Source organism: Mastomys coucha, unplaced genomic scaffold (genome assembly GCF_008632895.1).
Source record: "Mastomys coucha isolate ucsf_1 unplaced genomic scaffold, UCSF_Mcou_1 pScaffold18, whole genome shotgun sequence".
Taxonomy (NCBI): Eukaryota; Metazoa; Chordata; class Mammalia; order Rodentia; family Muridae; genus Mastomys; species Mastomys coucha.
The window spans coordinates 81835758-81851649 of NW_022196900.1; the positions used below are offsets into that span (position 1 = coordinate 81835758).

The following is a 15892-nucleotide window of genomic DNA, read 5'->3' on the forward strand; positions in this document are numbered from 1 at the left end:
GGACAGGGGGGTTCTACCTGCAGAACAGGCCACCTTTTGAGTTAGCTTTAGGCACTGATAGCTGCTCTCAACTCTTTCCCTTTCTCCATCAGGGCATAGGATTATCTTCCTTCAAAAAACACAGCCAGGTCCTTTTGGTTCCAGGAATCAACCAAACAATCTGTGGAATCTGAGGACAGGCAATGCCCTGCCAGGGTGTGTCTTCAATGAGGCTTTCAACTGTGTTCTAGGGGTCCTCTGCTCCCCTCTTCTGCATGCCTCCTTTCTAGATCCTGTAAGATCTCTACTCCCTATGGAGAACTGGGGAACTCTGAAGCCGAGGATCTGTGTGTCTTTGCCTGTTCCTGTGGGCCAATTCAGAGGTGGATTGGGGAACGAGCCATTCTGGAGCCAGGGAAGGCCCAAGCATGGCAGCTTTGGAGACCTCTGTATAACAGCCGATCACCTAGCATGTCCCGGGACGAGGTACACACTCCTCTCTTTTCTCGGGCAGAGCCCAGGAACTCTTTGCTCCCAAGGCCACTAGTGCAAGTTCAGATGGGAAGGAGCCCCTTCATAATTGCTAATTGGCTACACTGACTTATTCACAATCCCATACAATGCCTGGAAGCCCTGCGCCCACATAAGGCGGGAAAGAAAAGACGGCAAAAATTAACAGGCCTGTTCGGAGCGCAACACATTATCTATTTGTAGGAAAATTAAAGATTTGCTCTTCAGATGTAGGGGGCCATGCTCTTACCAGGCAGCTGGCAAATGGGAGAGATTGGAAATGATTGAATAGATCAAATTATTTAAATGAGAAAAATAAATTCGCACACAGCCTAGCCGCTGCCCGGTGACAGATTCGTTTATTTATCTACTGTATCGGTACCGTTTTGTCTCTGTCAAAAAGGTCATTAAACTCGCCTAGCTGCGTAATTCGCAGCCTCCTGCTCCTGCCTCGCTTCACAGCCCTTCTCTTCCCTCGACACCCAGCTCCACTTGAAAAAAAATTTATTATTGGTAATAAACAACATTTCTTTTTAACCCGTTCGGCTTTCTCCCCTGCGTATCCTACTCTGTCCCATGGAAAATCAGCTTCTCTGTATTGTATCTCAGGAGAAATCCGGGAGGGGGCTCCAGTTCTTCCCGCATAGTTGCAGAAGAGGACTGAGAAACCAGCGGGCTCCAACTCCAGCGGCCCTCGGAAGCGAAGGCTTTGACGATTTTTCTCAGCAGTCCTCCTACTGATGGTGCGAGGTCAAGTCCTACCTTCCACGCAGAGGGTCTGGCCTGGTCTCTCCCTCCCGGTTAGCTCCAGAAGCTCCGCACCCGCTAGTCCAGCACCTACAGTTCTCTGAATTCTACTCCCACCCCCACTTCCCAAACCTCCAAGCCCTGGGCCAGCCCTTTCCCATGGACTGGAGATCAATAATGAAAAACAGCTCCAGGCCAAGTCTCCTGCTGCCGCCGTCCAGCCAGCGTCGGCCGCGTGGGAGCCGATAGGCGAGGCTCCGCAGACGGCAGGCTCCGGGTCTCGCGGCTCCCGGCTGGCGCGTCTCTTCCAGCTGGTCGGGCCACTGGGTTGCCGCCGTCTCCCAGCTCAATGTGCCAGCTCCGCCGCTCTACGCTTGGCTCCCAGGCTCCGTGCCTTGCCCTGGGGGCGGCAGGGCAGATGGGGACGTCTGAGCTGCGGAGGATAGTCTCCATTCTCCGGGCGTCCCCCCTCCCAAATCCGGTCCAGGGTCCCCTTCCCCGCCCCCTGCGCAGGTGTGAGCGCGCGAGTGTGCACCCGGGCGAGTGTGAGTGGGAAGCGTGTGTGCGCGGGGGAGTACGCGGAGGGAGCGCGGGCGGCGGGCGGCGCGGGAGGCGGGAGGCAGGGCGCGGGGGAGGGGGCTGGAAGGGAGTGTGTGCGCGCGTGCAACTCCACTCCGGGGCTTTGTGCGAGCCCGGGCGATAGCATCAGCGGCGGCTGGAGGAGGAGCGGCCGGAGACGCGTGCAAGCCCGCCCGGCAGCCGGGGCAGGTGGGAAGCCCGCGCGGGAGCCGAGCCGACGCGAGCCGGAGACGCCGCAGCCGAGTCCGAGCGGAGCCCGGGCGGAGCCCAGGAGCCTTCACTCGCGGGCCGCCCGTGGGCGGCAGCCGAGGCGGGGCGGGCGCCGGCGGGGCGGCCCCCCAGTAAGATGTGCGCAGCGCCGCGGGGCGCCCCCCACTCGCAGAGGCGCTCGGGAGCCGGGCGGCTGGGCCAGGCGGCGCCTCGGGGGCTGCTGCGCGCCCGCGCCTAGAGCTGCCGCCCCAGGGAGCCCGCCACGGCCGCGCCCCGGGCACGCTCTGTGGCGCCCAACGATGACCGCTCCCTGGCGGCGCCTCCGGAGTCTGGTTTGGGAATACTGGGCCGGGTTCCTCGTGTGCGCCTTCTGGATCCCAGACTCGCGCGGGATGCCCCACGTCATCCGGATCGGTAAGGGCTCCTCTAGAGCCGGGGGTCTCTGCGCGATCGGGTGGGGATGGGAATTGGGGGGTAGTGGTGCTCTGAACGTGATCCGAAAGATTGTCCCAACCTCCCTCTAGGCTGCAGGGCTCGGGTGCCTGCTGGGAGCTCTTGGAGGGGGAGGACAAAGTTCCAAAGCCCGGGTAGCGGGGCCTTACGGGAAAGAGGCAACCCTGCCGCGGTGGCAAGGGAACCTGGGTACGCTCCGAGGAAGGCGACGCGGTGGAGTGTGGCGAAGGTTCTAGCCCTAAGCCAGCGCCTCGGGGGAATATTGTCGCGACTGTCAGCAAGGATGGCCGCAGACCTAGTTCTGGGACTGGCTTCTGCGCAGAGTGGGAGCCCTGGGGAAGGCACCAACTTCTCTTCCCCACCCCACAGGCACCTCGCTGGAGCATGGGAACAGACATGGGTAAGGGGTACAGAGGATGGATTCGCTGGATTAGGATGGCGGATTTCCTTGCCCCTAGCTGGCCGAAACGCGGGGCAGGAGAGGGGCAGTCCCCTGCCTCCCCAGGCCCAGGCCTCTTTCGATGAAGAGTAACCAAGGCTGGGAAAAGGAAGCGCAGGAGGCAACCCAGCACAGCCAGGGAAGGCGGCCGAGGGTTGCGAGTGGCTTTTAAAGTTATCCGAAATCCCTCCGCAGCTGGCGGCGGCTGGCGGTCTGCGCGCGGTTTTTTTGGGGCTCTGGTTTCTCCGCTTCTCTCACCGCTGCAGATTTCTTACTCTGGGCTTTAACTTTGTTGTGGCCGCCGGAGGCACCCTGCGCGGCAGCGATCAGGGCTGGGCGGGAGTCCACGCGAGTCTCTAGCCCACTCACTGCGCAGGGCTGAGCCAAGCTGGGCTACCCAGGAGCCATCGTTAACGCGGGCTGCCCGCACCAGGCCGGAGACCTGGGCAGCTCGGGTTCGCGAGACACCAACATCTGGTGCGCATCCAACCGAGCTCTACCCAGACAGGGCAACCTTCCTCCTCCTCCGGAGCTCTCTTCGAGGAGCTGTCTTTGCTCCTCCAAGAGCGGACTTTGGGTGGCCGGCGATGCGATGAGGCTGCAGGGAACTCGGGCCAGGCTTGGTTAGATGTACTTGAGGTTTTTCCTAGGAGGCATTCTCTCGCTCACTCTCCTCGGAGCCATGTCCTCTTGAACTCAGCTTCAGAATGGGGGCACAAAACGATCCTCAGATCTGCAGATGTTGAGGTCTTCCAGTGCCTGCCTACAATCGGATCCCGGACCAGGATGGGCAGGCATAGCACCCTGAGGCAGAGAAGGAGAGGCATTTGGGGGGAAATCTGGGGACAGCCCTCACAGTCAAGTTTAACCCTTTGAAGTCCAGATGTCTCTGAGCTGCCAAGAATGTTTCATATCTCAATTACTGCCCCAGTACTGGCTTGGCCACCATTCTAGCTAATCGTTTAGTAGCGGGCCACCGCTTTTTAAATTTCCTCTCCCAGTCCTTGTGATTTTTAGGGGACCTTCATGATAGAGTGTCCTTGAGATAGAGAAGGAACCTCGAAGGATGCTGTGTTCCCCTTACCACCACCACCATGCTTTACAGGCCTGTCTTCCTTGGTCTTCCCCCTCCAGGGGGTGGGATGGGTGTGTTTCCAGCCCAGTTTCAGGAATGGAAATCTTTGGAGGCCTAGAGAGACAGGAACAGGTTAACCACAGCCTCAGAGGTATGGGCTGCAAATGGGCAGGGTAACTGGTCCTCACCTGCCCTTGTCACTGGGACAGTATATAGAGGTCCCCTCATTGCCCGGAGAAAGAACATATTCCAAACCTGTGTCCTTTTCTTGAGTCACAGTGTAATAGCGCAATTAGGGACGGCAGAGCCCCCTCTCTTCTAATCTTCTTCATATTAAGCCCCAGGATTAATTAGCGTGTCGGCCCAGGCCATTTATATCCAAGAGCCCTGCCCTATTTGACTCCAAGCCCGAGGACTGGGGTGCTGTACTGATGCCAAACGTGACTACTGGAGCAGGGCCAGCTTTGGGTGGAGGATGGGAAGAATCTGAGGCCTCCGGGCTTCTTTGGAGCTGCCTGTCCTTCTAGAGCTTGAAGTTGAACCTCAGCTGGAGGTAGAGCACCGAGAAATCAAGAAGTGGAGGAGGAGGAGGAGGAGACGGAGGAGGAGGAGGAGGAGGAGGAGGAGGAGGAGAGGGAAGGGAGGACGTGCTGCAACCCAAAGATACTGCCTTGTCTAGACTGGAAGCCTTCTCTCTGTTCCCATCTCTGAAGCCTCTTGGCTGGGGCTGCAGGGATCGAGGCCCTGGAAACTGAGGTTCTCTGAAGCATGCTGGGTGCTTCTGCTGGAACTGCTGGAGCTTGGAGCCTGAATCCCTTCTCCAGCAGCCAGGCGTCGTCGCTGAGCACAGGACCAGAGAAGGTTTACCTGCAGGTGCAAGATGGGCTCTTTGGCCTGGGGAGGGTGTTCCCCGCCCCTTCTCTTTGTGCCTCTTTTGGAGGCTGAAATTCCCTCTTAGACAAGGAGATGGATAGCTCAGCAGTGTGACAGAGTGTTCAAACAATCTGTCTTGAATAGATGAATTGCACTGCTCTGTCTTTTTGTAATTGTGTCTATCAGAGGGAGAGGTCAAGGCATTGATTGCTTGGATGGCTTGCAAGTAACAAAGGAGAGTGAGGGAGAGAGAGAGTAATTGGATTGTAGTCTGCGGGAAAAATGATCATTGATTATTTTATATGAATATGTGGAAGATGTATTCTGTGTGTGATTATCAAGGGCTGTCATGGAAGGCTCGTGAGGCATATTGTTCTGCGTTTTACTATTATTGTCATTGTTATTGTTGTATGGATGGATCCAGGGCTTAACTTAGGATAAACAGTTAGACTCTGGATCTTCTCAACCAAATGAGATTTAGTGACCTTTCACTGGGGACTTGGATTTATAGGTTTATAATCTACAAGCTGAAGGGCTTGGATTTTCTGTTCTTTCTGCTCTTAATGAACTGGATCACTTTGATAACATTCTATTCTTCCTTGGAGCTCAGTTTCCCCATACGCACACAGTTTGGTTGACATCCTGACTATGGTGTCAAGTTCCCTTTAGAATGGACTGCCAGGAATGGTTATCATCAACATAGGTTTCCTGCTTGTATCTTTCCTAGGACTACAGACATAAGGTAGGATTGGGGCTGCTCGGAATCTGAAAAAGGAGCCAGGCAGTGGTGACAGCAGCTGGGAAAGCCTGGAAGCCTGGAGAGTTGTTGGGGTTTTTTGGGGTTTTTTGTTTTGTTTTGTTTTTTGGTGTGTGTGTGTGTGTGTGTGCGCGTGTGTGCGCGCGCGAGTGTGATGAGGAGCTCTGTTGCTGGCCTTGATCTCTAGCCAGCCAGTGGGGGGATTCAAAGCCAAATGACTGCAGAGACATAAAGCAGGTGTAAGGGAGTGGGAGGGAAGGGTGCGCCCAGCTCTGCATTCTTGGAGCATCCACAGTCAGGGTAGAGCTAAGCAGTTTCTGAATGTACATGGGTCCAGCAGTCCTTCTGGGGGCAATGGAGCCCCCTCCCATGTGCCCCTCCTCTGATCAGATCGTTCAAATTGTCCCAAACACTGGGCTCTTGAGTTTGAGAGTCACTGCATGTAAAACAATGAGGAATTCTCTTGACTGGCGATGTGCGGAGACATTGCGCCTTGTAGAAACAGACAGCCGCTGAATGAAGATCAATAGGGTTTTCCCCCCTAGAAGTAAATAGCTTCAGACAAAACCTGGGAGTGGCCCGAGGGGCCTTAGAAAGCATTAGCTTGAGGAATTTCTGTTTCCCTTTCCAGCCCAGCTGCTCCTATCAGCCCAGGCTTCCCTCTTCTGCAGCTGGAGTTTAATTTCCCCCTCCAAGCTTGAGATTCGCCAGAACAGTCATTTGGCCTCAGGATGTCCTGGGGTTTTTAGGTTTGTATGGGGCTGAGCCAGGCTGGGCTAAGCTTTTCCAAGGTCATGGGCATATCCCCCTGTGGCTGCACAGGATGCGTTGGAGTCTAGAAGTCTACCCCACAGTGCTGTTTTAAAGGGGTCGCTCTTGGCTCCTCACCCTTACAGAAATGCAGAAGTGCTTGGCTCCCTTTAGCATCTTTTGTAAACACACCCTCCCCAGCTGTGAGCCTCTTTGGGGGGGTGGGGGGTGGGCAATGATCTCCCAGGCACATTATTCTAGCCTTGGGAAGTAGAGTATCCTGAAGAGACAGAAGGTCCAGGCAATCCTGTAGGCATTCGAACTACCCATCTCAGGGGGCAAGGCCTACCGAAGGGAAGCTACAGGGCAGGAGAGATTTGTAGCTTTGTGGCTAGGGCTGATTCTAAAGCATTAGAGGCAAGGCCTCCCTATTCTCTCATGGTCAGCCACCCCTCTCTCCCTTCTGCAGCTGCAACCTGAGCCCAGTCATCCTTGCTCAGGACCTGATGGAGGAGCTCTGATACCTCACTGGGTCCTGTAAAAGTGGGTAGGAGATGGAGGTCCCCCGAATCTGCCTGGCAACAGAGAACTGACATCCAAGAATAAGGGCCCATCTCTGGAGCCTGCAACCAGAAGACCCTGGGGAATCCTCCAGAAGCTCGAGAGGTGGGGTAGGAGCCCCGAGAAGGTAGAATCCCCCAGAAGGCCAGCCAGAGCTGGTGCCTTGGCCTTGGCCTTGGCCTTGGTCTGAAGTGTTTTGCTTCCGGACACTGATTCCCCAAGAGCAGCAGCAGAGGGCAGTGTGTCAGTGCTCAGTTGGCCACAGAAGGCTCCTGCCTGGGGCCCCACTGAGTCTGGATCGTAATCAACATAATAAAGCAGCAACAGTACCACGGCCCTAGTTTATTGAGCACTTAATAGCTGCCAAGCTGTATGGAGTGCTTTCCAAACAGTGACAAGTAGCACAGAGATAGTAAGTGCTCAATAAATGTGGCTGCAGCATTTTCTCCATGATCTGAATTGAGCCTCTACAATCTGTTGCTGGTGCTTCTTCCCCTTTTTCAGACAAAGAAACTAAGCTAGGTGGACTCACTTGCCCAGAAACACACAGCTAGTACTTAGGAGATACGGGACTTGAACTGCAGTCAGAGAGCCTCCAGATCTGGTGCTCCCTCGGAGCTGGCTGTGTAGTTTGAAAATAGCAATAATTTATAAAGGGGCTAAATGCAGGCCCTGTGCCTGTTGTTCTGGAAGCTGAACAAGGTCTTGCTGGGTGGTTCTGGGGCTCTGGCTGGCCTAGGCTGGCTTCTGTGCCTCGTTTAGTCTCATCAGTGATCTGTGCAGTATCAGGCCATATATAGACTACTGTGAAAATAAGTGGATGTCCAGGGAGGGAGATACACACTCTTATGTTTTTTCTGTACTCCTCCCAGCTTTGGCCTTTTGACTGTCCAGAGCTTTAAGCCAAGCCCCAGATAAAGGCCGGATTCTTCTGTGGTTGAGGCCAGTCTACTCACAGAAATCCCTCTGCTTCCCAGGAGTTTCCCAGGATATCCTCAAAGACACTGTCAAAGCTTTGAGCCCCCAGCCCTCTGTGTGTGTGTGTCTCACCCCCAGCCTCTATCACCCCCCCGAGCTAGGAAAAAGAAGATGTGTGGTAGATGAGCCCTTTGTTCTTTCTCCCCTGCCTCACCTCCCGTTTCCTACCCTGGTCTCATCCCCTCCCCTCTCCATCATCCTTTCCAGGCTACTGATAGTTTCTATGTTGTTCTATTTTTAAGCAACAGTCACATGCCCACCTTCTAAATGGAGTCTATCTGGTTTGGAACCGAGATTGGTGGGCAACGCACGGGGCATAGTGGTTGCTGTCAGCAACTGCCACTTTGCTGGTGAATGGAGGAGCTGTGTCACTTACTGCAGCAGTGACACATTCAGGATTGGCTCGGACAGAGGGGTCCTCACATTGCCATTGTCCAGCTCCCCTGTCAGCAAAGCGGGGGAGATATAGAATGCCTGTCTCTCAGAGGCAGATAATGGTGATATCTTTTCAAAAGGCGTAAGTCGGTCCAACGAACGAGCAACATTGCATCCTTGCTATTCTTCCTGTAGTCAGGGACCAGAGCGTGGAGTCCTGGGAAGCTCCCCGGGTGTCAGGATTTAAGGAAGTTCCCAAAAGATGAGGACTTTGAGTTTGCCTCAGGGATGCCACAATGAGTGCCTCCTTAAACCTGGACTCTCCCTTTCTTCTGGGTGAGCTTCAGATTCCACAGTTCTTGGACCTAGAGATGCTCCGCTGCTAGACACAATCCCAACCAATGGACTTGGAGAGGTGAGGCTGGAAGAGGGGCCCTGGAACTGGAGCTGAGGGCAACAGGCTGTTTGATTTTGTTGGTCTTCCCTTTCAACACGTTTTAAGAGAGGCTTCAAAGCCCTCTGTGCCACCCTTCCCCCAACTGACTTTATTCTATTTCTTTGGAATCACCTCCAGAGTCCAGAATGTCCCCACAGCTCAGTCCCAGCCCAAGTTCCTGGCGCTGCTTCTTTTGACCTTTATATACGAGTTTGCTAGTGTTATTGATCTTGACTATGGTTGGGCTCAGGGATGGATTTGGGCTTTCTCTAATGCTTGTGATTTTTCTGCCATCTGCTTTAAAATAGGATCTGCCTGCCCAAGGTTGCCCACAGCCACCTTTCCCACATCACTACCAAAATGGATGTTTCATAATGATGTATGCTATGGATAATAAGCTAGTTTTGTTTTTTTTTTCTTTATGTTTTTCACATAGAAGCCAGCATGGGCCTCATATGACATGTCTGAGTTTGCTTATGGAATTTTTTTTTTCTTGGCACTTCTAAATAATGGTGTGTCTGGGTCTGACAAGATGTAGCTGATTGGCAGTTCAATGTGTGCTTGCTGAGTGACCTGGGCTGAGTCACTTCCCCTCTGAGCATCTATTTCCTCTTTAGCTGAGGTAGAAGTCTTAACATGTAGTGAGAGTCTAGTCTGTTCTTTCTGACCTACAAACATTATGTATGGCTGAGCCTTATAGTACCGCCTTCACAGTCTGCCGTGTGGATTAAAGGTGATAACGGGTATGAATCTCTTCGTACGGAGCCTAACGTTTAATAAGAAGGAGGAGGAAGGTTTCCCCCCGGGGTGGAGGCCATGTCTCCACCATCAGATGTAGCTCTGAAGCTCATGCTCAGAGCTTTGTGTTCACCCCGGAGATGATGCTCCATTTGGCTCCCTATGTGTTTTGCTCACTGTGCACATACCAATGTACCCTAATGTGGAATAGGCAAGTCCAGCCACGATGCCAATTACAAGGGCAAGAGAGGAGGAGCCCTTCCTAGGACACTCCTGGACCATTATTTATCACACACCTGCAGCCTGGGGCGCCGCGTTTGCATTTGCAGCGATTTAATTGAAATGCTTTTTAAAAAGCCTGTGTTCAGAGCTGGGAAGACCCAGGGGATGGTAATGGGATGCTCTTGAGGGATTAGTCTGAGGAATTCTGGTCAGCCAGCCCTTCTTATATAGGGTGTTCAACGTTTGTTTCTTGGGATGGGAGATGGTCTGTGGCTGAATCAGAAGGCCAGACGTTGTGGGCTCTTTTGGGAGATGCCAGGTAGTTAAGGCAAAAGCTGGGGAGGGAGTCCTCATGGTGATGTGAGGATAGGAGATAATGAACCCAGCAGAACTGGGGCGGGGGTGGGGGGATGGGGGGACGTGTCAACCCTCTACTCCAGATCCTTTGGTGCTGTACTGAATGGTGGTTAAGGACAGCAGAGAGAACCGGAACAAAGTGCCGAGATCCCTGTTTGTGTCAAGAGGGTTCCAGTCCATAGGAGACAATTAAATCTGCTATTCAAGACAGGCTGCTGGTAGAAGGAGTTTTATAGAGTTCTCAGAAAAACTGCAGGAACTAGCTCTTTAAATATGGCAACGCCGGGGACCTCTGCAAAGCCTCCCTGCCTCCGCTTTGCAGAACTGAATGCGCTATTCCTAAGAGCTGCCCAATTGGGCGGAAAAGCGGGAGCGGAAAGCCAAGGACTTCCCAGGGCTCCAAGCATCCCATTTCCTGTCTACAGTGAAGAATCTGGCTGCAGAGAACTCCAGGGGTCATTCTGCACTTCTGGTTCTCCAGTATTAGCATTCATCAGAATCACAGAGAACTCTTTCAAACACAGACTACCAGGACCCCAGCCCCCAGAAGGCTGCCAAGCACGCAGTGGGTCAGGGGTGAGGCCTAGGGATTTGCTAAAATGAGCACTACTGGCTGAGATCTGTGCCGCCGCCCCTCCCCCTCCCCCCTCCCCCTCCCCGCCCTATCCACTTCTCCCTCTTCCTCTCCCCACCTGCTTTGCTTGTTTGCTTTCTTCCTTGTTTTGAGTCTGTCTCACTTCGTAGTACAAGCTGACCTAGCCTCAAATTCTCTGCTATCCTTTGGCGTCAGCCTCTGGAGTGCTAGGGTAATGGAGAGCCATCGTGCCCACCACCTTGGTTGTCACCCTTTGAGAGATCATGTCCCAACATGGTGGAGGATTTCTGGTAGCCCATCCCTACCTGAATACCATAGGCTCTCTGCAGTCTCAGGGAGCTTGCTGCTTCCAGGGCCCACCAGTTCTTTAGTGCAGTGTTGGCTGCAGATGTCCCTCCCTCAGAAGCTGTAACACAACTGCCTGCCGTTCTGAGGAGGCAATGGGAGCCTATCTCTGGAACAGGAACTCTAACATCCAGCTATCTAGCCTTAAAATCCCTTCCTTCCTGCCTGTGTGAAATTGGATGACTTACTTCTCACAGTCTAGATTCCCTCACCTGTGAAACCCGAACAGTAGCATTCACATCAGAAGATTTTGTGAGAACCAACTGGCCTGGCACACTCGTGTGTGTATACACACACACACACACACACACACACACACACGCACGCACACATGCACACGCCAAAACAGCAAGGATAACACAAACTTTTTCTATTGATCATTGTGGATAAGTTTACAGGTTCTTGACTCCAACAGACTAACTTTAAAGCCCATCGTTGTGAATTCCCACCTGTGTGATCTTGGGCAAATGGTTACATATCTCAAAATACTATTCGCAGTGGTCATACCTATCTCCTGGCATCTGGTAAAGATTGGGTGAGTTAATGCACAGGAAGCGCTTAGAATTCCCCCCATGTAGGCATTCAGTAGCTGCTCCTCCCTATTGTTCTTGCTGTTAGATCACCCCAGAACCGATTGAGGTGGGCTCCCCATCCTACCCTGACAAATGCAAAGGATTTTCTTTGTCTGGAAGATACCTTAGCTCCACTAACACACGTCTGCCCTTATACCGATTGTTTATTGAAATCAGTAGGATTGAAGTCAGATCCACCTTCCTGGATCTTAGCCTTGGCCTCTGATAATGCAACTCCCCAGTTACTTCAGGCGTTTAGGCAGCCATTTCTCTTCATTAAGCTGCTACTAGACACTGGTGGACTCCTGAGATCATGGGGTCTTTTTTTTTTTCCTTTTGATACAAGATCTCACCAGACAGCCCAAGCTGGCCTTGAACTCATAGAGATCTACCTGCCTCTGCCTCCAGATCAAAGGAGTGCACCACCACATCCAGTTCGTGAGATCTTACCACAGGACTCACTGCCAGTCTAGAACTTCTCTCATCCTCAAGGCAGGGCCTGTCGTTTATCTCCTGCCTTTGAGTCTTCCTGTGTTTTTTTTTTTTTTTTTTTTTTTTTTTTTTTTTTTTTTTGTCTTTCTTATTCACTGTTGGTGGACCACCCAGGCCTGTTCCCACACCTTTCATCTCAGAAAGTGGTTATAAATGTCACTATTCCCTTCCTCTGTGGCTTCCTTCCTGGTCTTTAGAGATGAAGTGCCTGCGGGCTGGAGTTGTTCAGAGTGGGAAAGCTTTGGGAACTGCCAGTTATGTTGTATAGCATACCACATGCTATCAGACAGGACATGGCTGACATCGCGCCCGGCAGTGGACTCAGGCATGGCTCATCCTCACCTCACATCTTCTCTTCTTCTCCAGCAAATGCCCAAGGGCCTCCCAGGATGCTCTGCTTCTCCACTCTCACCCCTGACGTCGGCCCTGCTTTTTCAGTCTGGCCAGCTTCTACTCTTATTCACCTCTCTGCCAATATGTCTCTTCCCCTGGGAAGCCTTTCTTGATCTCCACTGCCTTCTGCAAGTCCCCAGAGCCTCCTTTCACTGTCCTGGGTGAAGTGCTCGCTGCGTTGTTCTCAGTTACTGTAGAGATAATAAGCACAGGGTGAGCACAGGGCACTCTCTGCTGTACTCTGTATCCAGCACAGTTTGTGCTTGGCCCATCATAGAGGATGAGTAAACACTGGTTGAGCAAATGGATCCATCCATGGTGATGGTCATGCGGATGGAAGGCCACCTAACTGCCTTGTCAAATTCAGTTCAGTGCCTTTCCTGTGTCGTCCCTGAGGATTTAATGACTGACCTTTGGTGTTCTCCCAACACTCGGGTTGGTCTCTTCTATATCAAGACCTTGGCTGGCCAGGCTACTGGGTTACACTGGAGTGGCTGTGGTCAGTGAACCCTTCCTTTCCAAGCCCAGGATTAGACAGACATTCCATCCACTGTCTGACATCCCATCCACTATCCTGACGGTTCTCCCCCTGAGAGAGACACAGCTGTCCACTTCCAGAGGAGAGTGGGGATGCAGTCACAACCCCTCTGCCTTTCTGACCTCACCTCTCTCCTTCCCACTTGCTCCTCGCCATCTTTGCCTCTCTCTTGGGAACTGCTCTAAGGATATGAACTTGTGTCGTCTGGTCCTTAACAGGCTGATCCCTCGGGGCGGCTGTCAGGCAGAGTTATGGCTGAGCTGCTTGCATCTCTGCCAGTCTCCCTTCTTTACCACCTCTCTGGGTCCTGCTGGGCTGTGTAGACAGCAGACTGACAGCTGAGGTGTAACACGGAGGTGAGCCGTCATCCTGGAGACCCGGGATTGTGCACCGTTGTCTTTGAGAGCTTTAAGTGTGTGCGCATGTGTGTACATGTCCCGTAAACTTGCCAGAGATGTCCCAAAGGGGTTTGCTTCTGTAGAGCCAGCTTACCAAGTGGAAGCTTGGCAGCTGTTCCTTGTCCAAAGCCCAGAGAGTGACAGCAGTCTTCCCTGATCACTAGGGAAACAGGACTTTGGTGATGGTCTCCTTTCTTGAGTGTCTAGGTGACCTGTCCGCCACCATGGTATAGCTGCGAGTGCTATGAGGTCATGGCGTAAACCCCCCATGGCCTTCACAGACATAGCAGAGGGGAACAGCACCCTTCTAGAGCTAGGCCCTCCTATTCTCTCATGTCCTTCCATAGGGAAACAGGCAACACTTCATGAGCAGCAAGAGCCTGTTGCTGACAAGGCCATTTTTCCTCCAGTTTAATAGAGGTGACAGCCGTCTATTTTAGATGTCTTGTAACATCGAATCAGTAAATAAAATATGGGGGAACTCTCAGGTTAAACTGAATTACAGCTGATCCCTGGGGAGCGTGGGCTAGTGAAGGTTCCATCAGGGAGACTGAGTCTCTGACTTCTTTTAAGAGAAGTAGAGCCTGGGTCTTCCACCTGAAACTGGGAAGTCCTTTTTTAATATGGGAGGAGACTAGGTCATGGTGTTTGATGCTGTCAGGGTCCATGGAAGAACCAGACCACCGGTAGAGGCACGGCCAGTGTTGGGATGCCACAGATAAGGATCCTGAGAACGCGAGAAGGGACATGCTCTATGCTTCTTGGTGAGCTGTGTTGAAAACGAAACTGAAGCATCGACCCTTAGTCCTGACCTCTGCACAGAGAGGGTCTGTATGTGTTGGTAAAGTGCTTCCCAGATAATAGCCCTGTTTGGAGGGTCGCCCCCGACAGACAGACAGACAGACAGACAGACACACACACACACACACACACACACACACAAACACACAGTGTTCAGCACCATGGAGAGCATCTTGCTTCTGGGCTGGGGCTCTAAGCTCTGTGTTCTAGGCTTCTCTTTCTAGTCCTGGTATGGCTAAGGTCACACTAAACAGGTCTTCCACCTTCCAGCACAGGTCCCCTAGGGCTCTGCTAGTCACACACAGGTGTCTTTAAGAAGCCCACAGCTGGTGAGGAAACCCTGGGAATTTTTGTTAGAGACCAGTAACTCACGGTTAAGGAAGATGCAGCCTCTGGGTAGAATTTCTCCCCGTTTCCCCTTCCACATAAACTGTTCTTAAATCTTTGGCGCCATGTACGGCGTGTCTGCTACGGAGCGGGAGCAGATGACAAAACGCATGAACATCTGCCTGTCAGATATTACACCTGATACCGTGAGTCTCTGCTCGGCCTGCCGGCATCATCTTTCACATTGCATTTGGTAAGTGGGCTTCCATAATGCAGTTTTACCCTGCTAAATGTGATTTCTTAAATGTGTTTTCTGTGTTATTGTTTCCTGAGCTGTGGAGCCCCGCACACCTGTAATCGAACCTTATTTTCTGCTAATAAATAAAATTACTATTCATTCAGGTGATGGGAAACCAGTGTGTCACAGCTTTGCGGCGTTCCCTCAAAGAGCCCCTGCTCCAGGTGCATCATCACCTGGATGTGTCAGAGAAGCCTGGAGAGACGGGTGGGTACCACAGAGGCCGATCCTAGATAAGAAGATGTGAGAGGGGTGGAGGATGTGTCCATCACCAGGCGACCAAGAATTGGCTGGGAGCATTTGCATTGGAACCCAAAGAGACAAAGACCACACATGTCAGAATAACAAAGGACTTGCCATTTGGGGCCTGGGGATGTCAGAGGCAAGATGGCCCCTACAGCAGATAGAAAGACCTAGAACATGCTGCGTGAGACTGGATGGCAGCCTCAGTTACTGCTGGTTTGGAGACTCTCGCTTGAAAAATGTCAGCATCGAGGGATTGGGGATTTTTTTTTCTTCCCTTAAGAAAGCAGAAGGAAAAAAAAAACCTGCTTTGGAAATGTGGCTATTTTTATGCTGTTTGTAATTTTGTGTTTATTTCCTGTCCTTTTCACATGGATTCTGGGCTGACTCATTGATTCACCAAACATTAGTGGAGCGCCCACTCTGTGTCGAAGAGAGCAGACAGACAACTGCAGGGCTGGGGTGCAGCTGCGTCCTGAGCTAGGGAGTGGTTCAGGGTATTCATGGGAGATCCAGGTGGTGATGACAACATGGTTCCCCACACTGAGGTGTGTATAGCCTACATCCAAGCCCTGTGCTTTGAGCCTCCTTGTTTTTCTGTATTCTGGGAGAAGTAATGAAGTTCAGAGAGGCTCAGAGCTGGGCCACATGTCACACTGCAGACATGGGAGGGAAGCCCATCTTTCTCAGCCCCTCCTTGCTTCTGCCCTCCCAGCTTCCCCTGCCCTTTCCAGATAACTTGTATCAGTTTGTTTTCTGCCAGGAATTCTTATGCCCCATCTTCCAGCCTCCTCCAGCCCCCTCCAGCCCCCTCCAGCCCCCACCAGCTCCCTCCAGCCCTCTCCAGCCCC

The 15892-nt window shown here is 52.6% G+C and overlaps 1 protein-coding gene across 4 annotated transcripts in view; it reads left to right on the top strand.

Moving 5' to 3' along the window:
- The first annotated feature begins 1160 nt into the window (after positions 1-1160).
- Grik3 (glutamate ionotropic receptor kainate type subunit 3) overlaps positions 1161-15892 on the top strand; it is a 212651-nt gene continuing 197919 nt past the window's right edge. Inside the window, exon 1 of one of the 4 annotated variants that reach the window (XM_031378625.1) lies at positions 1161-1232. Coding sequence is in view for 2 of the 4 variants with exons in the window: in XM_031378627.1 (XP_031234487.1) it covers positions 2325-2439 (115 nt within the window). In the remaining 2 variants the exon portion in view is untranslated. Of the gene's footprint in view, positions 1233-1534; positions 1750-1862; positions 2440-15892 lie in introns of those variants that run through there. The other 3 variants (XM_031378626.1, XM_031378627.1, XM_031378622.1) reach the window with 3 other exon arrangements.